General features: G+C 36.5%; 1 protein-coding gene across 1 annotated transcript in view; it reads left to right on the top strand.

Moving 5' to 3' along the window:
• Positions 1–27850, top strand: part of LOC150099414 (uncharacterized) — a 215796-nt gene that overhangs the window by 113209 nt on the left and 74737 nt on the right. The window contains exon 5 of the mRNA XM_090404343.1: positions 14708–14854. Within this exon, the coding sequence (XP_090260469.1) occupies positions 14708–14854 (147 nt within the window). The remainder of the gene's footprint in view (positions 1–14707; positions 14855–27850) is intronic.

Below are 27850 nucleotides of genomic sequence, written 5' to 3'. Positions count from 1 at the left end.
ATTATTAGCCAGGACTAAATCACTAAAATTGTTGCATTGGCTCACAACTACAAAATTATTTGTAATCTTCATATAGTTGGAAAATACCATTTTCATTGTATTTTCCAACTAAAATGAAGAAAGGACAAGTAACTTACATAAAATTAATTTCTTATGAATGGAATTTTTGCCTACATAAACATTGTCAGTACAAAAATAGAACATTTTGTACTGATGATGCTTTTTTGTATGAAATTAACATTTCATAAATTTTTCATCCTTTATTCGTTTTAATTATTTGTCTTAATCTAACATACCTACTGCACATATTTATAGATACTTATACAGATTGAACATGTAGAAAAATATGGAATTTTATTCAAAAACTTCACTATATTTCATCCAATTAGGCTAGTAACATGAGCCAATAATCATGTAGAGACACGAGCTAGTAAGTTATAAGTCATGTTTCGAATGTAGTTAGTGGTCTTTCTCCTTGACAATGTCCATGTTACATTGGATGAAATAGATTGAAGTTTTTGAATAAAATTCTATATTTTTCTACATGTGCAAGCTGTATAAGTATCTATAAATATAGCATTGTTTTACTTATGTTCTTATATTGAAGAGAGTATTTTTCAGCTATTTCCATCTGATTTCTGCTACTGTGGAAATCCTTAAAGCATTTCCTCTTTAGGATTACCTGATGTTTCTCCTTACTAGCAGAAAATTCAACCATTGTTCCTGGAATATCTTTGCTTCGTAGATTAAATGATTTTCATTGTGCAGTAGGATACCACTGCATTCCTGATTGAGAGGCTGAAGTGGTATAGGAAAAAAAACCTTGTCTTTAGAGCTTGGGGCTTGGATTATTTAACTTGTCTATGGTACTACATTATGTAGCACAGGTTTTCAACATTTAGGCTAACAAATTAAAAAATACAGAACAAAAACCATTCTTGTTTGTCAAATAAAAATCAATGTGTTTGCAATAAAAACATTTTAGTGGAAAATATGTAAGTTACATTATATTTATTTATATGGTTGGAATTATATAATATTTTATAATATATAAGATTAGATAATTAATTAATTCTATTAAATTATATAATATTATATGATCTTTATTTATATAAATACTATATTTATATTTATATTGATTGTGATTTTATCAAGGGTCACAGCAGTGATGACTTAACCAAGTACTTAGTAACTACTCTTATTGTATGAAACAAGACACAGCCAGCCAAATTTGAAATAATTTTGCATTAGCAAATGTTTACGAGAATTTCAGCTTGATTAGAATACATGAAGGATGAGGGTGCATTCTCCCTATGTTTTCTGAGTTTTTTTTCTCATTCAACTAGGTTTAACTAAATTTGGAATGTTTTAATTTCATACATCATTTATGTTCCCTTGAGAATTTTATCCTACTTAGAAAAATTATGAAGGGAGTTCTGTGTATGGGAGGGAGGGTTCATCCATCATAACGCCTCTGCAGATTACATCTTTCAATTGATTTCTACCAAATTTGGAATGTAGCTTATTTTTATATTGCTTAACATCCTTCCTCTGAAATATTCAGCCTAAAGGACTTGCATCAAAGGAGAACATAAGAGTTAAGGGCTAGGGAGAGATCATGTCTTATTCTGACCTACACATCATCAAAAGTTATGATGGATGAACCCTCCCTCCCATACACAGAACTCCCTTCATAATTTTTCCAAGTAGGATACAATTCTCAAGGGAACATAAATGATGTATGAAATTAAAACATTCCAAATTTAGTCAAACCTAGTTGAATGAGAAAAAACCTCAGAAAACCTAGGGAGAATGCACCCTCATCCTTCATGTATTCTAATCAAGCTGAATTTCTCGGTAAACATTTGCCAATGCAAAATTATTTCAAATTTGGCTGGCTGTGTCTTGTTTCATACAATAAGAGTGGTCACTGAGTACTTGGTTTAGTCATCACTGCTGTGACTCTTGATAAAATCACAATCAATATAAATATAAATATAGTATTTATATAAATAAATATCATATTTATTTAACCATATTTGGTTAAAATATGTTGAACCAAATTTGGAATCTGGCTGGTTTTGACATTGTTTAATATGGTTTTCTGAAACATTCAGTCTAAGACTAACATGAAGGAAGAGGGACTGTAGGGCTGAGGTGTTACTTCCTCAATTGGCATCTCTACAAGTCACTTATGTAATTGGCTTTAATCAAATTTGGAATATTATTTTTTTATCTGATTAAAGTATAATAAACTGATTAAACAGGTTAATTACATAAAGTAAAAACAAATCTATTTAGTTTTAAACACATGTTATGTGATGAATATCTCACATCACAACAGATGCCTCCATGAAGCAAGAATCAAATGAAAACAAACATTACAAAGTATATAATTTTTACTGCTCTTAGGTCAGCTTTAAGGAAGTCTATGGAGTGCAGAGCTAATAAGGTACAAGTATATGTGAAAAGTAACTTATAGATGAAAAGCCGATTAAATAGTGGAGACAGCGGCGTAGCTGGGGGGGGGGGGCAGTCTGCCCCAGGGGGTGCACTTTTTTGGTGTTTAAGAAATCTTGCTATACTGTCTATAAAACAGCAACTGAGTGATGAAATCGACGATTTTGCTAGCAAGAAAAATAAATTTTAGAATGTTGGAATTAAAATGTTATTTTTCTTGCTTTTCCTAAAAAATAAACAGTGTTTTTAATTTATTTCCCTATATGTCCTTTTGACTTTTTGTAGTATTTTTTGGTGTGTATTGAGAGGGACGGCGAAATCAGGGACTGCCCCAGGTGACAAAAGCTCTAGCTACAATACTGAGTGGGACAGTGAGCTGTGTGGCTTGGAGTGCCCTCCCATGTAATAATAATAATAACATATACTTAAATATTCATGTGCAAAATTACACACACACACACACACATAAACATCAATACGAAATATTGCCATCATCATCAGTTTCCTGATTTGTATCCTCAAAGGATGTATATACTGCTATGCCAGCACTACATGATTAAGTTTACATTATTATTAATCCCCTAACAACAATTTTCCTCTAAGTTTATTAGACACAGGTATGCACAAGAAAAAATAATATTTTTTTTTTATTAATGAAAATATTTTGATTAGAAACTAACTGGCTTACATCAGTTCATCAGCATAAGCAGAAGATGAAGATAGAACAAAGAAGGTAAATCCTATTTACAGAACTGAGCCATGTGTCAGAATATCACCTTATGGCTGATTACAGAATAAAATGAGATTACAATTATAGCCAAAATTAAAGCAATTTGAAATAAAATTGTCAAAATTTAAATAAATATTTGAATGACACAGCATAATATATTAAAATAAAGTAATTTGAAATATTTGAGGATATTGTCCACTTAACAGAGATATTGCAAATATTGAGAGTGAGATCATGTGTTTTGGCTTATAGTTAATTGCATATAAGTGCATGACTACTGTTGACGTACATGTAATGAGTACCTGGTGATTTGATAGTTTCTTTAAATTAAACAAGTTAGGAATAATCTTCGAGTTGCGACATTGTTTTAAGATCCTCAATCTTAAACACCAACTCTTCAATGTGGTTTCATACACTTTATTATTATTATTATTATTATTATTATTATTATTATACAGTGTGTCCGCATGGTTAGCCTAGTGGCTGTGTGCTTGGCAACCATATGCCTAGGTTCGATTCCCTTCGGTGACGTGAGGAGCTGAAGGATCTTCCTCAGCCATAGCCAAGTTAGCTGGTCTTGGGCGTGGACAGTAGGGTTTTTCTCCAGTTTATCCTGGGGTTTTTCATCCCGCAAAGCAGGCAAACTGGCCTTGGGAACTCAACACTGTGGACATAGGATACACTGGGGGCGTAGGGCTGATCACCTTATCCTGTGAACGGTTTGAAGTCCGATGATTAATAAACCCTCAACACTGCAAGGTAAAAGAGGGAAAAGTAAGATGAGATGAGATAATACAGTCTCCATGAAGCCTGGAAACCCACACTAACATATATACACACAACACCTATCATACCTCTCCTTAAACTCATTCATTGTCGGGGCACTCACAACTAATTCTGGCAATCCATTTCACGTGTTCACCACTCTCCACACAAAAAGTCTAGTCTGCATACCCTTATTAACCACGCTCTTCCACACAACTTCCATGCCTAACTCCTAATTGATGTTGAAAGTTTATTTTTCACTTGGTTAGATTATAATAAATTTAGTTTAATCCTTTATCCAAGTGTGAGCAAACAAAGTTTGTGCCTGAAATTATCTTCAGGACTGGGGTAAGGTGGTACAACACTGGGAAACTCATTGCAAAGGTGGAGTAAGCTAACATCACTCCTATCTCAGTGTCTCCCATAATGCAAAACACATCTCCTTGCGGATATGTATAATGTTATTCATTAAGGGAAGGGCCACTACCCAGACTAGTTTCGACTTTTATTGAGGTCTCTTCAGTGGGAGCCAGGCCCAAGTGGAGATACCAGGCAGAAGCATTAGCAAGGTCATCTCTACCTATAGGAGTTGCCAAATGGTGTGCCACCTTTTTATTAAATTACTCTGGATTTAGAGAAAGATGTTGAAAGTTTATTATTCACTTGGTTAGACTATAATAAATTTAGTTTAATCCTTTATCCAAGTGTGAGCAAACAAAGTTTGTGCCTGAAAGTATCTTCTGGGGGTAAGGTGGTACAACACCGGGCACATTAGGTAGAGATGACCTTGCTAATGCTTCTGCCTGGTATCTCCACTTGGGCCTGGGTCCCACTGAAGAGACCTCAATAAAGGTCGAAACTAGTCTTGTAGTGGCCCTTCCCTTAATGCATAACGTTATACATATCCGCAAGGAGATGTGTTTTGCATTATGGGAGAGACACTGAGATTGGAGTGATGTTAGCTTGCTCCACCTTTGCAACGAGTTGCCCGGTGCTGTACCACCTTACCCCAGTCCTGAAGATACTTTCAGGCACAAATTTTGTTTGCTCACACTTTGATAAAGGATTAAACTAAATTTATTATAACTCCTAATTCTCTATTTGTCATACACTGGTGTCTAAAACCTAAGGATGAACACTATTTCTGAAGATTACAACAGCAAATACAGATGAATCAGCTTGTGGCAATTTGTATAATTGACGATTTTGAGTAGAAAGCAGTTACACATTCAAATTTTTGAATTGTATGCAAAGGGGTCACATGGTAGCGCTCAACAGGATAAGTGAATTGTATTTGAAGGAATAAAATTGCAAAGCTGGATGTCTTGTAATGTCTTAAAAACATAATCTAGATGATTTCACATGGGGAAGAATTATTGGAAAGCTTGAAGAAGGGCACAGAATTACTGATATTGCCATAGACTTTGGAATCTCACATAGCATTGTATCCAGTCTCAGGGCATCATTTCAGACCAATGGAATGTGTTCCAGACATTTGCTAAGAAGTTGCCCTCGCTCAACCACAGAACATGAAGACAGATTTTTGGTTATGACAGCAAAACATAATCAACCCATTACAGCAGGTCAGCTTTCAAGATGGCTCCATTCAAGCACAGGTGTGCAAATATTTTGACAAACTGTGGCAAGACATCATGCAACAGTTTGTCAAAATATTTGCACACCTGCTACAAGTGGGCATATAGGCTTGAAGGCCTGGTCTGCTTCCCATTATTCACAGCTCATCATAGAACACATTTTCAGTGGTGTTGTATCCATAAAAATTGGACAAGACACTAATGGGCTAATGTACTCTTTAGAGATGAGAGCCATTTTAGTCTTACCCCTGATTCTAGATGACACTTGATCTGGCTTGAAAGTGATACTGCTTACCATCCTGAGAATATTCTTGAAAGGGATAGGTGAAGTATTATGCTTAATGGATGCACCAAACTATAAGTGCTGGAAAAAAGGGAGTATGACTGGTGAACGATATTGCAACAAAGTCCTTCAACGTCATGTTTGATGAAGAATTCAAAATGAGGTAAAGAATTCATTTTTATGGATGAAAATGCCACACTACATCATACATGAGCAGTGGAAATACTTCTGGAGAGTGAGGATATTAATCAAATCAAGTGGCCAGTACACTCCCCAGATCTCATTCCCATAGAACACAATAGGGAGATGCATTGCTGCTCAAAATTCCCTCTCCAGAAAACAAACAAAGCTTATTCTTTCCCTGAAGGAATATTGAACCAGTTTGCCTCAAGAACTCTTGAATCACTTGGTGTTAAGCATGGCATAGTGTGTGAGAGCTGCATCACAGTTCGAGATAGACATATTCCATACTGAAATGTCTCTCGATATAGTTTTCTGTAAACATTGTACATTAATTTCTTGACTACGTCCTTAGGAAATTTGTAGCCTTTGTCAAACATGTATTGCAATTTAATTTTTATGAAATTTATAACACATTTTTTTGTGTAATATAATTTATTGGTATGCTGGCAATAAATTTATGTACACATTTGGCTGTAGTCATGAAAATGTTTTCATGTACAGGTAAAAATGTAGTTTGTCCTTAGATTTTGGACACCAGTGTACAGTATATTGAAAAATTTTCTTTGCATCAATGTTATGAAATCCCTTAATATCTTATAAGTTTCTATCAAGTCTCCTCTTTTCCACCTGTCAACTAAACTTTGTAACTCACACACACACACCTTCAACCTATCTTCATGGGGGTGCATTCTGCAGACTTCTTAAATGCTTGATCACTCATCTCTGAATCCTCTCTACTACCTCCTGATCCCCCAAGAAACTCAGGTGGCTAAATCTGTGTACAGTAGTCAAGATGCTGCTGAATCATAGTCTTATAAGGAGGGTTAATAACTTCCCTGTCTTTACTTGTTAGCATGTTTTTCAACATCCAAATAATCCTTTTAGCTGTTTTGCTAACTTGTTCAATATGCCCTTCTGAACTTCAGCTGTCTGTTCACCATATTATCTCCAAGCCCCTAGCCTCATCAATTTCCTGCAGTCCATTACCATCAATATGATATACAGTATGCAGCCGTTACAATGCAAAGTGCATAGCCTTGCATTTTGCACCATTAAATTGACAATCATTATCCTTTGCCCACAATGCCACTTTATTTAAATCATCATACAGGATATCTTCATCACCTTTATCAAATATTGTTCTCACCAGTTTTGCATCATCAGCAAACAACTGAATATCCCTTCTAGAATCTTTCCCTGTGTCACTGATATACAAATTAAAGAATAGTGGCTCTAGTACCAAACCCCGAGGCTCAACAGATCGCACTCATTCTCCTAGATTCCACTCCACCATATGCTAATCTCTGTTGTCTGTGTCAGCCAATCTCTATCCATGCTATTAGATTCATATCCATTTCCATTTGCTCCATCTTTTCTAATAGTTTTCAATGTGGTATTCTATTAAATACCTTAATGAAGTCCATTTCCTTTACCCAGCTCCCCTGTCTCTTTATTATAAAATGTGAATCGATTACTAAGACAGGATCTACCCTTTCCAAAGCCATGATCCCACAATATAGTATTGCTTCCCAATCCACTCTTTGATTTTACCATTAACTATCTTTTCCAATACTTTAACCACTCCTGATATATTAAGTGATCTGTAGTTTTCTACCACTGTCCTGGAGTGACCTTTATGCAATAGAACTATCTTATCCTCCTTCCACTGTCCTGGAACCCTGCCAAAGCTAACTTAGATTGAACAACCTCAGTGTGATAGGTTGTTCAAGAAGAAGGACAATGATTGCTAATGATCAATGAGAAGAGTGTGCAGGAGGAATAGTTTATAGATGTATGGAATGAATTTGATAGATGATTGGGCTTATATATGTCTGATGGAGTACATTTGCATGGTTTTGGAGATAAAGTGTTTTTTAATGAGAGTTTATAAGTATAAAATGGGGCGAAAGGATTTATATAAGATGGATGGTTTACATTTGAATGGATTTGGTGTACAGAGACTTGAAAAGGTGTTGTTGAATGTAGTGGAAGTAGATGTGCAGAATCAGGGAAACTAGAGTTTACGGGGGAGGAGTAGATATGCCGACTTTTGGGAGACAGTTGAGTGTATGAATGTGTGTAATATGCCCGAGCGAGTACGAAAGACAACAAATTAGAATGGGATAGTTAGTATAAGGCATCAAAATAGGGATGGGACAAATGGGCTTCTGTGATTCATGTATACTAACAGCAGAAGTATAAGGAACAAGAAGGAAGAATTTTTGCCCTTGGTTGGCACTTCCAGGCCACAGGTTATTGGCATTAGTGAAACATAGCTGACAGAAGACGATATAGCTAGTGGGATTGAATGTGAGGGGCATGGTGTGTTCAGGAGTGACAGGGAGAATAAAATGGGGGAGGAGTGTTATTGATGATAGCTGATGAGCTACAGCCAAGGAGAATAGAAGTGAAACTGCAGGATAGAGAAAAGAGCACATTTGAGGCTATTTAGTGTGAGATTGAAACTAGCAGAACAAAATATACAGTTGGGTGCTGCTATAGACCAGGTGATGGAATAGATGGTGGAGATAGTATGCATAAGCAAAAAGAAATGAGTGGAAGAAGGGTAATTATTATGGGACATTTCAATATGGTAACATTGATTGGAAAGAGGAGAGGACACATGGGAGGAAGGAATTGGATTTTATGCGGTTATTAAGGGATAACTATCTGCAATAGCATGTAATGGAAAATACTAGGAGTCAGAGAGTGCTTGACCTAGTAATTGCATCTGTGAATTTGGCTGTAATGAATATGACCACGTTGCCAGTCTTGACTTGGGAGGTGGCTAAAGGTGTGAAATTTACAATTAAGACAGGGTACATGTGGAATTATCGGACTGGTAAGTATGACAAGCTTAGGAGTTTGATTGGTTCAGTGCCATGGCATGTAAAACTGCAAGGGCTAGATTTTAATAGTGCATGGGAGGTGGTTAAGAAGTGTTTGCAGGAGGCAATGGCTGACTGTATAACTAGAGTCCGAATAATAAATCAAGTAGAGGTTAAATGGATGACACCATTAAGCTTGAGCTGCAAAAAAAGAAACAACTATGGAGGGAATTTAAGGAGAAAGGTGACTGGCAGGCATGAACGGTATAAAGCACAGGTCAGAAGGGTAACGAGTGTGGTAAGAAAAGCAAAAACGGATTACGAAAGAACATTAGCCATGCAGGCTAAAGGGAATCGCAAACAGTTTTTTCGATATGTTGCAAGTAAAAGAAAAAATGTATATGGCAGAATGATTTTAAAGAATGCCGATGGTAGGGAGATCACGGAATCAGTTGATATAGTTGAATTACTGAGCGAGCACTTTCCACGAGTATATCATCCAGGTGGTGACGTTGCAGGAATGAATGAACCAATAGATTATACGGGAATTGTGGTGAATGAAGTGGAGGTGAATAGTCTATTAAAAAACCTCAATGTGAATGCATTTGTGGGATTGGATGGTATATCAGCTCATGCCGTACATGAAGCGGCTAAAGAATTGTCAGTTCCCTTGACCATTTTGTTTAATTTGAGCCTCGGGTCTGGGTTAGTCTCAAGGGTGTGGAAAGAGGGGAAAATAGTTCCACTGCATAAAGGAGGTTGCAAGACTGCTATTGTAAATTACCGACCGATTAGCATATCAGGAATCGTTGTCAAGGTCCTGGAGAAATTAGTCAGGAGAAAAATATTGGATAGATGAAAATGGGGTACTGTATGGAGGACAATATGGTTTTGTGAAGGGTAGATCATGACTCAGTAACTTGCTCATGTTTTATAACACAGTGACGGCTGAAATGGATAAGGGTAATGGGTTTACAGTTATTCTACTGGACCTTGCTAAGGCCTTTGACAGGATACCACATTCTAATCAGTAAACTGCAGCATATGGGGATGGATATAGGGTTGGTGAGATGGATAGGAGGGTGGTTGAAGGAGAGATACCAGAGAGTGGTTTATTCAGTAGTGGAGTCTAAAAGACGGCTTGTGACTAGTGGTGTGCCGCAGGGCTCTGTTCTTGGACCACTGCTTTTCAATTTGTTCCTCAATGATATAGGAAAGGATTTGAAAGGAAGTATTCACTTGTTTGCTGATGATGCAAAGTTGGGTAGAGCAATAGTGAGTGCACAGGATGTCAAAATTTTGCAAGATAATTTGGATAGTTTGGAGGACTGTGCTAAGGAAAATGGATGTCAATTTAATGTGGCAAAGTGTAAGGTTATGCATTTTGGGGCGAGGGATTTGGGAGTGTTGGTGGATGGGGAGTTGAAGTTTAGGGGGCACATTGCAAAAGTGGTAAATGAGCTCATCAAATCACTTGGTTGCTGAAAAATACTTTAACAAGCAGAGACAAACAAGTTATTGTTCCTCTGTATCGAGCCCTGATAAGACTTCATCTAGACTTCTGTGCTCATATATGGGCGCCAGGGTTTCTTCTTGCTGGGGAGGAGGTGGAGAGGATCTAGAGGGGAGTGACAAAGATGATAGCAGGTCTATGGAATGAACCTTATAAGAACAGGTTGAAGATTTGTGGGTTGAATTACAGATGAAAATCTATACTAAGCGAAGATTGCAATCCAGGTGATCACCTCATGGTCACTCTCACCAACTGGAGGAAGAATGGACACCCCACTTATAATCACATCGACAGATGATAGGATCAGATCTGACTTTTAGTTTTTATGTGCCCACTGTTATTATTATTATTATTATTATTATTGCATCCTCCATAGAGTCAGCAGACTCATCGTGGGAGGTTCATTCAACTGACAACATATTTATCATGCTGAATCTTAAAATCCTTAATACTACTTGCATTAACAACATATTCTGGTATTCCATTCCATTCATTGATGTAAAAATTTTCCATGTAAAAAATCTACTCTTCACCACATTCTTACATAAATTCCAAGGATGGCAACTGGTTCTTTCCCTCTCATGTTCTACTCTTTTTATAATCCGATAAAATCCTCTCACGAACTTAAATGTATGATAGAGACATTTCTCTATCATATCACATCTTTTCCTCCTATCTACCAAACTCTGCAATCCACATAGTCCTGATATTGTCTTCGTCACTCATCTCTGGACCCCTATCCAATGTTTCACATCACACTGAAAACCAGGCGACCAAATTTGAGCAAAATATAGTTAAGGATCATATAGAGGAAGCAGTATTAAATTGTATACCTCGGGAAGGAGGGTTAATTGGATAGGAGTTAGATGGATGAGTAATATCATTAAGCGCAAACTGCAGAAGAAGAAAATGCTGCAGAAGGCATATAAAGTGAAAGGTGACCAGCAAATTCATGAACAGTACAAAGCTCAGGCAAGAAAGGTGACCAGCATGGCAAGGAAGGAAAAATCAGATTATGAAGAATTTAGCCGAGCAGGCCAAAGGAAATCCCAAAGAGTTCTTTCGTTATGTGGCAAGTAAGAGGATGAATGACTGTGGAAGATTAACCTTAATGAGTGACGAGGCCATCATCACTCACACAGATAAAATAGTTGAGTTACTGTGTGACAACTTTGCAAGCCTATATCTTCCTAGTGAGGTTACTGCTTTAACCTTTGTGACAGACACTAATGTGGGAACAGAGGTTGATAAATTGGTCCTTATGATATTGCAGAATCTCAACGTAAATACAGCTGTGGGATTAGATGGGATATCAGCTAGAGTTTTGTGAGAATGTGCAAGAGAACTGGCAGTGCATTTGACTAAATTGTTTAATTTAAGTCTCAGCTCTGGTAGAACGAGGGAGTGGAAAGAGGGCAAAATTATTCACTTTGCATAAGGGAGGTTCTAAGACTACAGCAGCAAATTATAGACCAATCGGTATCTCAGGCGTGGTGGTAAAAGTATCAGAAAAATTTGGTAAAAAAGAGAATTCAAGAATGGATAGATAAAAATATGATACTGTATGAGGGTCAACATGGCTTTGTGATGGATTGGTCATGCCTTAGTAATTTACTAACTTTTTATAATAGAGTAACAGCTGAGTTGGATAAATGAAATGGCTACGTGATGATATTGCTGGATTTTTGGATTTGAATTTTTGCCAAGGCATTTGACAGACTACCACATGAAACACTGTTATGCAAATTAGAACAAATGGGGATGGATATGACACTGGTTAAGTGGATAAGAGGGTGGCAGTTGGACAGATATCAAAAAGTGGTATATGGAAGAGCAGAATCGAAACGAAAGCAGGTGACTAGTGGTGTGCCACAAGGTTCAGTGTTGGGACCATTGCTGTTTAATTTATACATAAATGATATAGGAAATAACCTGAAAGGAAATATTAGTTGTTTGCTGATGATGCGAAATTAAGTAGAGTAATAGTTAATCAAGGTGATGTTGAGAGCTTGCAGGACGATTTAAATAGGCTGTCAGTATAGGCAAAAGTTAATGGGTGTTAGTTTAATATTGAGAAATGTAAAGTTATGCACTTCGGGATAAATAGATTACAAGCCGTTTATCACATTGATGGCACTGTACTCTACGAAATAGATGAAGCTAGAGATTTAGGGGTGGTGGTAGACAGAGAGTTAAAGTTTAGAGGACATATTGCTAAGGTAGCACATAAGATTACTTGGCTAGTGAAGAACACATTAACAAGTAGAGATAAGGAAGTTGTAATTCCTCTTTATAAGGCCTTGATCTGTCCACATCTGGCTTACTGTGCTCAAGTCTTGTCCCCTGGATTTCTTGGGGATGTGGAAGCAGTGGAGAGGATGCAGAGACGAGTGACCAAGATGGTGAATAGCCTGTGGAATGTGTCCTATATTGAAAGATTGAAGTGTGTGGATTGCAAAAGTTGATAGGAGAAAAAGATGGGATACGATAGAAACATTTAAGTTGCTAAAAGAATTTTATAGGATAGATGCAGGGGAAATGTTTTAGCATTTGGCTAGAGGGACCAGAACAAGGGTCATCCTTGGAAGTTGAATAAAGTTGTGGTCAGTAGGGGTGTGAGGACTAGATTTTTTGCTTGGAGAGTGGTGAATGAGTGGAATCGTTTGCCAGATTCAGTTGTGATTTTTTTTTTCTGTTAATGGGTTCAAGAAGAAGTATGATAGATTGGGTCTCCCACAATGAGTCTTCAGACTCCATGGAGGTGCCTGTATAATAATAATAATATATTGAGTTATATATTGCCTAAGATAGTTTCTTTCCCCCCCCCCCCAATAAATTTTTTCTCATTCCTGGATTCTATTGGTATTACCATAATTAAAATCTTCAATAATTATCACTCTTTTCTTGTTCAATAAGCCAATTTGTTTCTTTGCTCTCTCACCCCCCCCACATTCCCTTCTTCATGCAGTGACTGTAGTAACATTCCACTAAATATCTCATCCTTTCAACCTCCACCGTATACTATACTTCCCCAAAACCACCACTACTATTTTTCCCCTCTTGTATCTGATAACTTGTGTGGACTTAATTACCTTGCTGTTATCAACAGCATTTCCCCTCATTCTTCTCCTTCTTTCCCTTACAAAAATATCATGCCCTTCAATTTCTATTCCCATTAGGATAGTATCCTCATCCACCTATTTAGGCAAATACACTCAACCTTCATCTCACTTATTTCTTATGCTCCTGGCATTCATAAATAAGCATAGATTTACTCTTGGTCTATCACCAGTCCTACCCATGTCACCCATCCCTCACCTGTGATGACCTCTTCACACCCACTTCTGCCCACCCGTATTTATAACCCCTTACCCCCATATATCTCCCTAGACTGAACTACTGCCTATACATACCAGGCCATCTCATTCCTATGCTGGCCCCATGCATTCATTACTGTTTCCAGAATGCACCCTTCTCACATCCTGTCTTCCTCCTCACTTCCTCCCCATTTCCCTGTGACCCAGGTTGTATTCCTGTTATCATATTCTAATCACTCTCTCTCACATAATCTCCTCTCCATTGATTATCACTTCAGTCTTGCCTGTTCTTTCCTGCTCTTTCTCATCTTTGACTTTACACTGCTCTATAAAATCTATACCACTCACCACATTTGATTTTACAGATAATGAATCTTGTCTTCATTGGTGTAGTTCTAATAGCATTCTTCCTCTAACTTCCAATTTTATCATAGATAATTTTTTAGAGCACTGTTAATAAATGGAAGCAGCTTTACAAACAACCATGCTTTGTCAGTAATAAAATGGAGGCTTTCACTTGACTAATGAGGTTTGCTATGACTATCCAAATTTAACCATTAATTGCAGTGTATTAGCATTTTTTATGCTGCATTTTTATTTTAACTTAATCTTTCTTATGGTGTAGAGATACAGTTCTTTATTTGACTAGCAAGTTCATTTATTCCTTATTAGGTTTGCATGTTATAGTCCACTGAAGTTCATCTATAAGATGTGCCTTACATTTAAAACATTTCTTATCTGAAGTTGTCAGTAAGCTTACAATAAGTTTGGCAAATTCTAAAAATCCTCTGCACTAAACTTCCATTTCACATAATCTGGTACCAGTTATTTAAAAATATAGTATAATCTTACGAAAATACAAGTTTAACTTATATTTGCTTTTAGATGTATTTAAATTATTGAGAGCAGTTTTATTTTTATTAATGTGAAGTATTATGCTTTTATTAGCACTTTTCTTGCTATTGTTTCCAAAATTGATTGTATTGTTCATATCTTGAAAAGCAAAATCAGGTACATTTATTTACTTATACAGATTGCCAGGCAAGCTATGCTACAGAAACTGTAATGGCTGCCTGTCATGGACACAGAAAATGTGTACTGGTTGCAGATATAGAAACCTTTGGTGATACTGGATGTCCTAAAGATACGCGTATGTTTTTGAAGGTAGTATTTACATGTGGTAAGTATTCTCAGTTCTGCTATCATTCTTTCAAATACATTTTATTTATTAGTAGATATAAACCTTAAACAAATTCACACTGATTCATATGAACTACTAGTGAAGTTTTGAATAGGTTTTAGAATTAGCTAGGAGAATCTGTAAAAAAAAATTATCCTTAAAAATGACTTCAATTTGTACAACAGTAAACAGGAAGAAGTAAATGATGGTATTCATTGAGGAGGATCACCCAGAAATTTTAGTTGATCACCACTACTGCCTGTACATATTCCTTTATTATTATGTGACTAATTATATATATATTTTTTTTTTCATTAACCAAACAAATAGTGTCTGAATAATTTGGGAAACCATTATGCACAGTGAATTAGAAAAATACTTGTGGATATTGCCTTTAAACTGTTATTGATTCTAAAGCATTCTTGACAGTCAGTAGTATTACTTTCATTTTATGGCATACTAAATTGACCATTTTATAAGCATATCTTAATTTGACCTTAGATTATTGTTTAGCCATCCAAATGGTTTTGCAGTTTCTGATTTTTAATCATGCATCAGTAATTCATTCACTCTCTCTCTCAAACACAAAAAAAGACAGAAAAATCTGTACATTCATTTCACTCAAATTTAGGAAAGCTAATTACATTTGAAAATGCTTTAAGATTGATAAAGCTTTTCATTATGTGATTTTTATGCTTTAAAGTTTTCCATCTAGTGATATGTGTTATGCTTAACTGCAAGTATCCTATAATTTCTAGTAGTATTATTATTGAGGAAATAAAATTGTTACAACTTTTTCATACTTGTGATAACAGACTAGTTTTATTTGCATACTCAAGGAACATGGGCCCATATATCGAAAGGATATTTTTTGCATATTCTAGAAACATGCATCCATGTATTAAAAGGATTTTTATGTGATAGCCATCATAGTCACTTAAGGAAAATAAATTTTTTTTAAAAATCTATAAAGTATAAATTCAGCTTAATTCAAAACTGCAAAGTACTGAAAATATCAATTATGAATTTAATATTGAACTAAGTGAATATTTCCATAATGTTACCAATAACATTTAATTTGACATGCTTTATCAGCATTTAAACCCATGTCCCATCAATAATAAAATGAAATCTTTTACTTGGCTAATGAGGTTTGCTATGACTATCCAAATTTAACCGTGAACTTCAAATCATCAACATTTTAGATACTGCATTTTTATTTTAACTGAATCTTTCTTATGATACTAGCTACATAATGATACTGTTGAATTTTGCAAAGGCATTTGACAGCATCCACATGCAACTCTGTTATGCAAATTGCAACAAATGGGGGATGGATACAAAACCAGTGATATGGATAAAAGGATGTCTGATGGACAGATACCAGAGAGTAGTATATGGAAGAGCAGAATCCAGGAGAAGGCTCTGCACTGACCACTGTTGTTTAATTTATACATAAATTATATAGAAAATAATAATTATTTCCTATATCATTTCCTGATGATGCAGGGTTGGATAAGGTAATAGTTAATCAAGGTAATTTAAATAGGCTGCCAGTATGGGCAAAACATAATTGATGTCAATTTAATGTGGAAAAGTGTAAAGTTATGCATTTTGAGATACAAAAATTACAAGCTGTATACCACATTAAGGGAACCGTAGTCGAGGAAATTGATGAAGCCAGGGATTTGGGGGTAGTAGTAGATAGAGAGTTGATTTTATAGGATTTTATGGGATTCATCACTTGGCTGAAGAGGAAAAGACAAAAAATCATCCCTAGAAGTTGAGTAATAGTGTGGTTAGGACTAGATTTTTCTCTTGGAGAGCACTGAATGAATGGAATGGGTTCCCTGAGTCAGTTGTGAGTGCTTTGTCTGTTAATGATTTCAAGGAGGAAGTATGATATGTGTTGTCTTGATATTTTGAGTTTCCCACAATGAGCCTTGAGACTCGGTGGAGGCCCATGCAATAATAATAATAATAATATAATTAAGAATTGGAGGAATTTTTTGAGTTACTAGAGCAAACAGTTAAGATAAAAAAAGGAAAAAATGATACTAATTGGAGATCTAAACAGCAGAGTAGGAAGTGAATCCCACCAGGCATATAGAAATGTTTGGTAAAAATTGAAGAAAAGGGCCAGGCTAATAATACTAGTAACTATTTGCTGTCAATATAAACTGTGAACTGATGTGAACTTTTGTGAAAAGCCTCATTGACTATGTTTCTGTTGATAGAGATATTTTCATGTTGGATTAAGGATACAAGTGTGTACAGGGAATTTGAACTTGGAAGTGACCAGGATCAAACGAATATCATATTGAAAAGAACAGTATGTAAGAAGGTTTTAAAAAGAATTCAAGTTGAGCAGCTTTTATATATAAATTGTAGATTTGACTATATAAACATTATTGGGGAAAATTTCAAGCAGTTTGAAAATAAGAACCAAACCTTGGAATCTCAGTGGAAAACTCTGAAGAAGACATCAATTGATTCAGCCAGGGAGGTTTGTGGTGAAGTTGCCTACAAGATACAAAAATAAGAACTCCATGGACACAAGAAGATAAAGAAACAGTTCTGTGATAGAAGAAAGCATATCAAAAGTTCCTAGCAAATAAGTCAGTGGATGTCCTAAAAGAATACTGAGAAAAATGTAAGAGACTAAGCTATGTGTAAAAGTAGTTAAACAAAAGTTATGGGAAGAATTTGATAAGAATATATTATCATCATCATCATCATCATCAAATTCCTGCCATGTACCCTCAAGGGGTGTACAGGATATGATAGTACTACATGAAAAAAATTACATCATTACTAACTTCCTATCTACAATTTTCCGCCAAATCAGTCTGTTACTTGTCAAGACTCCAACATTATCAGATCTTATATTTCTATCATCTAAGGCACTTTGTACCATATCAATCCACCTATATCTTGGTCTTCCTCTGGGTCGTTTTGCTGCCAACCTGGCAGAGAACACATGTTTTGCTAATCTTTCTTCACCCATTCTGTTTAAGTGACCATACCACCTGAGATTAGCTCTGCTAACGCATTCCGTGACACCCCAGCCGGCATGAAATTTTGTCATGTCGTACCATCATTTTTTATTTTGGTTTAACCAATAAGAATACAATTTGGTCAGCTAAATCCCAAATTGCCAGCCCATCCTCGTTCATTCAGTATCCAAGTAGATACCCAACAGGATGCACCACGAGAAGGTGAGGATTGGACATTAGGTCAGAAGCCCTGGTCGGTTCTCCGCATTCCTTTAAAGACTATGTGGAGGTATCCTCTCAGTTATACAGCTTTGATCCTTAAGCACCCCAAGAATATATTATTATTATTGTTATATGGGCACCTCCATGGAGTTGAAAGACTCATTGCAGGAGACCCAATCTATCCACACAATCTATCATACCTCTCCATGAACCGATTAACAGACAGAGCTCTCACAAGTGATTCTGGCAACCCATTCCACTCATTCACAACTCTCCAAGCAAAATTCTAGTCCTCACATCCCTACTAAGTAACCACACCTTTTTTCAACTTCCCGGGATGACTCCTAGTTCTGGTCCCTCTAGCTAAGTGCTGAAATTTCCCCTCCATCTATCCTATAAAACTCTTTAACAACCTTACTGGCCATTATGGATCAAATACACTTCATATCCATCATATATTTCAATGTAATATAAATGGTATTACAATTTTAATATGCACTTCACATCCATGATAACCTTGATGTCTATAGACATCTTGCCTTCGAATGACCCTTCGAAATACACAGTGAATGTAGAGGGTCCCCTAGGCAATTCTGACCACAACCTAACATTCATTTCCTCCCCCATGCAACAATGCCTACACAGCCACTCATACAAGAGTAGCACCACGCACACATAGTACTAATGTACTATAGGTTGATCAACCAACCAACCTCTCATGTATGAGTTCAACATAAAATAAAAAAAATAAAAAAAATAAAAAAACTCTGGAAGCAGTAGTGATTTGCCTATCTGTGGGATTTCTTATTACAGTATGTTCAATTTATTTACTGCTGAGTTCTGAGATAAATGAAATAGATCATGATAACCTTATCTTGCAACTGCCTGGGTCCATACTTCTTATGGGTGACTTTAATGGGCATGACACTCTGTGGGGTAGTGCCAAAACAAATGGACAAGGTCATTTATCATTAACCGAATCATTGACAATAATAACTTCTACCTTCACCCCTAAACTTCAACTATCCACCAAATATCCCAAGTCTCTGACTTCGTGAATTTCCTGGAGTACAGTTCGACCAATGTGGTATACTGCTGATAATCTTTTCACCCCAAAATGAATGACTTTATACTTTGCCACTTTAAACTGACATCCATTCTCCTTAGCCCAGTCTGCCAATCTATCCAAATCATCCTTCAAAATTTTGACATTACGTGTATTCACTATTGCTCTACCCAACTTTGCATCATCAGCAAATAATAATTATTGTTATTATTACGGGCGACTCCAGGAAGTCCTTAGACTCATCGAGGGAGGCCCTAAACATCATGTCCACACAACTATACGACATTCTCATAGTATCTATCATACCTTGCCTTGAACTCACTCACCGTCATAGCACCCACAACAGACTCTGGCAGCTTATTCCACTCATTTACCACTCTAAAAGTAAAGAACCCAGCTCTAACAACCTTGCTAACCACACTCTTGCCCAACTTCCATAGGTGTCCCTAGTTCTCCCACCACCAATCCTGATCTCAAAAATATCCTCTGAATTAATCCTATAGAAACCCTTTAGCAATTTGAATGTCTCAATCATGTCTCCCCCCTTTCTGCCTATCAACTAATTTCTGCAACCCACAAATCTGCAACCTGTTCTCATAAGGTTCATTCCATAGACCTGCTATCATCTTGGTCACTCGTCTCTGGATCCTCTCCACCTCCTCCCCCATCAAGAAGAAACCTAGGTGACCAAATCTGGGCACAGTATTCGAGATGAGGTCTTATCAAGGCTCAGTACAGAGGTACAATAACTTGCTTGTCTCTGCTCGTCAAAGTATTTTTAAACAACCAAGTGAGTTGATGAGCTGATTTAGCCACTTTTGCAATGTGCCACTTAAACTTCATCTCCCTATCCACCAACACTCCCAAGTCCCTGGCCTCATCAATCTCCTGGAGTACAGTTCCACCAATGTGGTATACTGCTGCTAATCTTTTCACCCCAAAATGCATAACCTTACATTTTGTCACATTAAATTGAACAAAAGAACAAATTAACTGTTCCTCTTATATCCTTCCCTATATCGTTAATGAACAAATTAAACAGCAGTGGTCCAAGAACAGAACCCTGCGGCACACTACTAGTCACAGGCCGTCTTTTGGACTCTACTCCTGAATAAACTACTCTCTGATATTTCTCCATCAACCACCCATCTATCCATCTCACCAACCCTATATCCATTCCCATATGTTGTAGTTTACGGATTGATTAGAATTCCATATGGTATCTTGTCAAACGCCTTAGCCAGGTCCAGCAGTATCACTGTAAACCCATTACCCTTATCCAGTTCAGCCATTACTGTGTTATAAAACTTGAGCAAGTTACTGAGGCATGATCTACCCTTCACAAAGCCATGCTGTCCCCTGTACAGTATCTCATTTTCATCAATCCATTCCTGTATTTTTCCCTCGACTACTTTCTCCAAGACCTTGACAATGACTCCTGATATGCTGATCGGTCGGTAATTTGCAACAGTAGTCTTGGATCCTCCTTTATGCAGTGGAACTATTTTCCCCTCTTTCCACACCTTCGGGAGTAAAGCAGACCCGAGATTCAGATTAAACAACATGGTCAAGGGCACTGATAATTCTTTAGCCGCTTCACATAAGACCTGTGCCGGTATACCATCCACTCCCACAGATGTAATCACATTAAGGTTCTGTAATAGACCATTCACCTTCACTTCATTCATCACAATTCCCATATAAACTAATGGTTCCTTCATTTTTTCAATGTCACCACCTGGATGATATACTCTTGCAAAGTGCCAACTGATTCCGTGACCTCCTTACATCGTCATTCTTTAAAATCATTCTGCCGTGTACAGTTTTTTTTTGCTTGCAGCATATTGAAAGAACTGTTTGGAGTCCTCTTTAGCTTGCATAGCTAGTTTCCTTTCATAATCCACTTTTGCTTTTTTTGCCACACTCGTTACCCTTCTGGCCTGCACTTTATATCGTCCGTGTGCCTGCAGGTCACCTTTCTCTTTAAATTACCTCCACAGTTGTTTCTTTTTTTTGCAGCTCAAGCTTAATGGTGTTATTCATCCATTTAACCCCTACTTGTTTTACTATTTGGACCCTAGGTATACAATTAGCCATAACTTCCTGTAAATGCTCCTTGACCACTTCGCATGCTCTGTTGACATCCAGCCCTTGCAGTTTTACATGCCAATGCACTGATCCAAGCAGTCTCCTAAGCTTGTCATACTTGTCAGCACGGTAATTCCACATATACCCTGTCTTAATTGAAAATTTCACACCTTTAGACACCTCCCAGGTTAATCGTCATACTATAACACACTATAACCTACATAAAAATCCACTTTTTGCTGACAACCTAGCTACCAGTGAGGTACTGAGCAGTTCCTCATAGATTCTTTCCTATATCATTAATGAACAAATTAAATGTCCTTGTGATCACTCTCACGAATAGGTGGAAACATGGTCATATTCATTACAGTCAAATTCTCAGATGCTATTACCAGGTCAAGCACTCTCAAACCCCTTGTATTTTCAATTACATGCTTTCTCAGTTGTTATCCCTTAATAATTTAATAAAATCCATTTCCTTCCTCACATGTATCCTCTCCTCCTCCTTCCAATCAATGTTACCATAGTTGAAACCCCCCATAATAATTACCCTCCTTCCACTCATTTCATCCATTTGTTTATGCATACGATCTCCACCATCTATTCCATAGCAGCACCCAACTATATATTTTGTTCTGTCAGTCTGAATCTCACACCAAATAGCCTCAAATGTGCTCTTTTCACTATCCTGCAATACAATCTTCAATTCTCCTTGGCTGCAGTTCATCAGTTAATGGTCATACTATAATACATTATAACCTACATAAAAATCCACTTTTTGCTGACAGCCTAGCTACCATTGAGGTACTGAGCAGTTCCTCTTAGATTCTTTCCTATATCATTAATGAACAAATTAAATAACAGTGGTTCAAGAACAGAACCCTGTGGCACACCACTAGACACAGGCCTTCTTTTGGCCTCTACTCCTGAATAAACTACTCTCTAATATCTCGCCATCAATATCCTCCATCCATGTAATCAACCCTATATTCATCCCCAAGTGCTGCAGTTTACTGATTAGAATTCCATGTGGTATCCTGTCAAAAGCCTTTGCAAAGTCCAGCAGTATCACTATAAACCCATTACCCTTATCCAATTCAGCCATCACTGTATTATGAAACATGAGCAAGTTATTGAGGCATGATCTACCTTTCACAAATCCATGCTTCCCCCCCCCCCCCACACGCACACCAGTATCCCATTTCCATCTATCCATTCCTGTATTTTGCTGTTGACCAACTTCTTCAATACTTTGACAACTCTAGATATGCTGATCAGTCAGTAATTTGCTACATCAGTCTTGGAGCCTAATTTATGCAATGGAACTATTTTCCTCTCTTTCCAACTCCTCGGGAGTAACCCAGAGTTGAGACTAAAATTAATATGGTCAGGGGCACTGACAATTCCCTGATCAGTCGGTAATTTGCAACAGCAGTCTTGGAGCCTCCTTTATGCAATGGAACTATTTTCTCCCTCTTTTCACCCCCTCGGCTGAGACTTAGATATTAACAATATGGTCAACGGCAATGACAGTTCCTTTGCTGCTACATGTAAGACTCAAGATGGTATATCATCCACTCCCACAGATGTGTTCACATTAAGATTCTGTAATATGCTATTCACCTCCATTTCAGTCACCTCAGTTCCTGTATAAGGCATTGGTTCCCTCATTAATGCAATATCATCACCTGGATGATATACTCTTGCAAAGTGTTCACTTAGTAATTCTACTATTTCGACTGATTCAGTTACCTTCCTACCATCAACATTCCTTAAAATCATTCTGCCATATACATTTTTTCTTCTACTTGCAGCATATCGAAAGAACTGTTTGGGATCCTTTTTGGTTTGTGTTGCTAACTTCCTTTCATAATCTGCTTTTGCTTTTCTTACGAAACTAGTTACCCTTCTGGTCTGTTCCTTGTACTGTTCGTCTGCCTGCAGGTCATCTTTCTCCTTAAATTCCCTCCACAATTGTTTATTTTTTTGCAGCTCAAGCTTAATGGTGTTTTTCATCCATTTAACTCCCACTTGATTTACTCTCCTGCCTCTAGGTCAGCCATTACTTCCCTCAAACACTCCTCTACCACTTCCCATGCACTATCAACATCTTGAGCTTGTCATACTTATCAGCCCGGTAATTGCACATATATAGTTCGCCCACCATTTCTAGATCCCTTCTTGGCTTGATGCCAAGAATGGTCGATTCATGCTGAAGGGGAGAAAGAAATGAAGGATGTACGAATTGGTCGCCAACATGCGAAATCACGTGCTTTCTTGTCTGTCGCTGTACTAGTACTAGCTTGATTTTTGTTGTTCTCTTTTTGCATTATTTTTTTATTATTAATTTGTATGATGGATCCAGTACAGTCAACAAGTTCTATTGTTACACGTTTCAGTAGCTCTTGCAAAAGAATATTGAATAATGTGCTGAAATTCTGCGAAAAAGAATCGTCAGAAGGCCGTCTTCTTGTTTCCCTTTTCTCAAGTCATAAAACGTGCAAGTGCAATTGCGGGCGTATCGGGGTCGACTGTTAAAAGAATTCGTAGGGAATCAAAAGGTGAAGGTAAGCCAAAATTTAAATCTCCTAAAAAAAAAAAAGCGCCAGAGAAAGAAAACCATCGAAACCGTAGCTTTGAACAATTTTGATGTAGACGTTATAAGAACTATTCACGAATTTTACGTGGTCGAGAAAAGAGTGCCAACTGTTCCGAAATTGATTCCTGTGCTTAAAGAAAAAATTAATTTTCCTTGGAATTTATTACATCCCAGAAGACAGACTGATTACCCTATTAACGGAATGGATTCTCCTTTTTCTGATATGCGCAGAAGTATCAAGGGACCTCAAATCGGTGGGCGAACTATACCTTGTCTTAACTGAAAATTCCACTCATTTAGCCACCGCCCAGGTCAAGACAATATGATCACTCTCACTCACTGGTAGCAACATGGTTATATTCATTATAATCAAATTCTCAGATGCAATTACTAGATCGAGCACTCTCAAACCCCTAGTATATTCCATTACATGCTGTCTCAGGTAATTATCCCTTAGTAACTGCATAAAATCCATTTCCTTCCCCCATGTGTCCTCTCCTCCTTCCAATCAATGTTACCATAGTTGAAATCCCCCATAATAATTAACTGTCCTCCACTCATTGAGTCTATTTTCTGATGCATACTATCTCCATCATCTATTCCATCCCCTGGTCTATAGCAACACCCAACTGTATATTTTGTTCTGCTGCCCTCAATCTCACACCAGATAGCCTCAAATGTGCTGTTTTCACTGGCCTGCAGTTGAACTTCTATTCTCTTTGGCTGCAATTCATCAGCTATCATCAATAATACCCCCCCCATTCTTTTCTCTCTATCTTTCCTGAACACACTATACGAGGGGTGTTAAACTGGCAGCACGCGGGCCACATGTGGCACACAAAGCAATTTCTTGCGGTCCACAACGCCTCAACGTAAGATTTAAAAAAAGGATGGTTGCTTTTAATAATAAAACAAATGCCATATTTACTCAAATATAACTTGCACCTCTGATTTTACTTTACAAAAAAAGAAATTAAAAAGTTTTGCATATACATCGCACACAAAAATAAAGTTTAACCAGTTTCATGTCTGGGCGATAACTTGCTCCCTGTGGTAAACAACACACCCTCCCCAAATGCCACTATATTGCAGATGCAAGAAAAAATTACCACTGAATAAAAGTGCAGAGACATTTGCTGTCTGTGTAATATATTTCTCAATATGTGTAATATATTTCCTTAGTGCAATTAGAGACAACCGGGATAAAAACAGCATTAACTAATGAATCGCGTATCCCCTCCCGCATTAACCGTGCTATTTAGACTCAAGCAAAATCATATGTTGTACCGCCAAACACAGTATCTAACTAAAAGCTATTGTTTTTAGTTAGATGTGTGTGAGTGCGCCCACTAACTCAAATGCAAAGCTGCAATAAAATTCATAAACGTGTTAAAACTAAGACATATAGAGTGAATGTGTTATGGCAGCTTCAGATATTATGGAATTCGGTTGAAGAGAATTAGCTTTTCAACTCTCAAAAATTGTCGGCTTGGCTTTGTGTTTTGATAATGTGATCATTTGTTAATACCACACCAGTCATATGCACATCTTCATAGCTGCTCTATTTCTATTGGCCTATCATTGCTGTCTATTTCATGCTCTGCTTTCACTTCTCATTAGTCATTCGTGAAGAGCTGTTCATTACGTATCTAAAATCTTGTCAACTACTTGTAAGTTTTACCTGGAATAATGGGGAAAAAGATGAAGCTATATGGGTAGATGACTTTGACAATGCACACAAGGAAACCGCTCTCAAGGCAGGAAGTAGTGATAACGAATAGGAGATTCTTGGTAATTCATCCCCATTTTCAGCTTTTTCCTGAAAACTTTAGTTTTCAAAAATCCCATCCCTGCATATATCTCGCACCACTATTTTTTAGCTTTAATTTTGGGGAAAAAGTCCGAGTTATATTCGAGTAAATATGGTATCAATTTATTCGTTTTCATATGACATTTATAGTTACAATATGGATGTAATGACCTGCTATAGTATAATTGCAATAATTAAAATTTATATCGCAATTTCAATATTAGATCCGATCCGATCCTAATCAATCGTAAATTATATTTATGCTTTCATTGTTAATTTATAGCATGCTGCTGGTAGCCTGTTGAAAAAATTGAATTCTCTTGGCTATCAGCTGTTCACGTGACGTGCTCATGTGAATCCATATAATTGCCTGCTACAATCAATGAGTGATCTTTGAAGCACGTGTCAGTGCACCGAATATGATTCAATGACAACCTAACAGTGAGAGAATCCCTTTTTTTTTATTATTTTTTAATTGCAATATTATCGTGCACTGGTCTACAGTTTTGTTTGTTTTTATTCAAACATTTTTATAAAAATTAATAATATATTTATTCACCCGGGCAATGTTGCTTTCTAAGACAACAAGAAAAAGAAAAATTGCTGATGAAGGGAGAAATTTACAAGAAAAATGGGAATTGAATTACTTCTGCACTGAAACAAAAAATATATATAATGAAATTATATATATTTTTTGTTATAAAAAAATATAAAAAATATAAAATGAAAAAAAAAGAATATAATGAAACAAAGAGCAAGAATATAATATAAAAAGGCACTATGATAAAATTCACAAAGAACAATATTCATGCTTTGAGGGTAATATCTGAGAGAAGATATTACCCTAATAACTGAGAGAAGAAAAATGAAAAAGTATGAAGAATTCACTTCAAAGTCAACAACAAATATTTTCATAAATTATGAAAGACAATGAATCATCAGTGAGAGCCAGTTACGAAATCAGCTATTTATTGGCAAAACATTCCAAACCTTTTAGTGACAGTTCCTTGGTTAAGGAGTGTATGATTAAAGCAGCCAAAAATGTATGTCCCAAAAATGTGCAAGTATTTCGTGATATTTGTTTATCCAGCAATACTGTGATCGAAAGAATAACCGAAATGGCAGATAATCTGCGTGACCAGTTGCAAGAAATATCCACAAACGTACGGTGCCTTTCAATTGCACCCGACAAAAGTTTCGATATTCACGACAGGCTCAAGTTGCTCTGTTTCTTCGGCAAGCTGGTTAACAATAAACGTTGTCAAGTGTCAGGAAAAAAATAAAATGCTACAATTAAATTACTTAAAATTTCTATAGTATAATAAAAGTGTATATATATTTTAACCCAAAAATATTATCATTTTTCTCCAAAATATTTTCATTAACATTTAAAAAATTCCCCAAAATACAGACTCTTCCCCCCTAAAAAAATATAAGTATTTTATTTCAACACAAACACAAAAAATTTCAAACTAACAGGAGGCCCTGTAAATTTTTGTGATGGTTATTAATGAGAGTTTATACTTTTTTTTTAGACTGTATAAATATTTGATTTATTCAAATAAAATTTAATTTTGGTTTAATTTGGTTTAAATGCTATCTATTGTAAATATTAATATAATAAAAATATTCTTTCTTTCTTTTTTATTTTTTGAGTTGTCATAATCATTATACTATTTTATGACTTGTAATGACAGAATAAATAAAATTTTTGTTATTAATTTTCCAATTTATTTATATTCATCCTTTCACTTCTCTTCGATTCTAATTAGTGCAGGCTTTTTTAGTCAAAAATTTTTTGTGGCCCACTTGAGATACAGTTTTATGGCAAATGGTCTGCAGTCCATTTGAGTTTGACACTCCTGCACTATATCCTTCACATTTTATGCCACTAACTATATCATCTTCTGTTAGCCATGTCTCACTAATGCCAATAACCTTTAGCCAGGATGAGCCAACCAAGGCCAAAATTTCCTCCTGCTTGTTCCTAATACTCCTGGCATTAGTGCACATAAAATGCAAAAGCCCCCTAGTCCCATCTCTATCTTGACGTCTTATACTAATTATCCCATTCTGGCTTGTTATCATTGGTACTAACTAACCTATCATTGGTAATAACCTGTGGCCAGGAAGAGCCAACCAAGGCCAAAAATTCTTCCTTCTTGTTCCTAATACCCCTTGCATTAGTATACATGAAGTGCAGAAGCCTGTTAGT

Source organism: Typopeltis vanoorti, chromosome 14 (genome assembly GCF_054136105.1).
Source record: "Typopeltis vanoorti isolate ZY-2024b chromosome 14, IOZ_Tvanoo_1.0, whole genome shotgun sequence".
Classification (NCBI taxonomy): domain Eukaryota; kingdom Metazoa; phylum Arthropoda; class Arachnida; order Uropygi; family Thelyphonidae; genus Typopeltis; species Typopeltis vanoorti.
The sequence above is the reverse complement of the archived record's forward strand: the minus strand, read 5'-3'. Positions and strand labels throughout refer to the sequence as shown.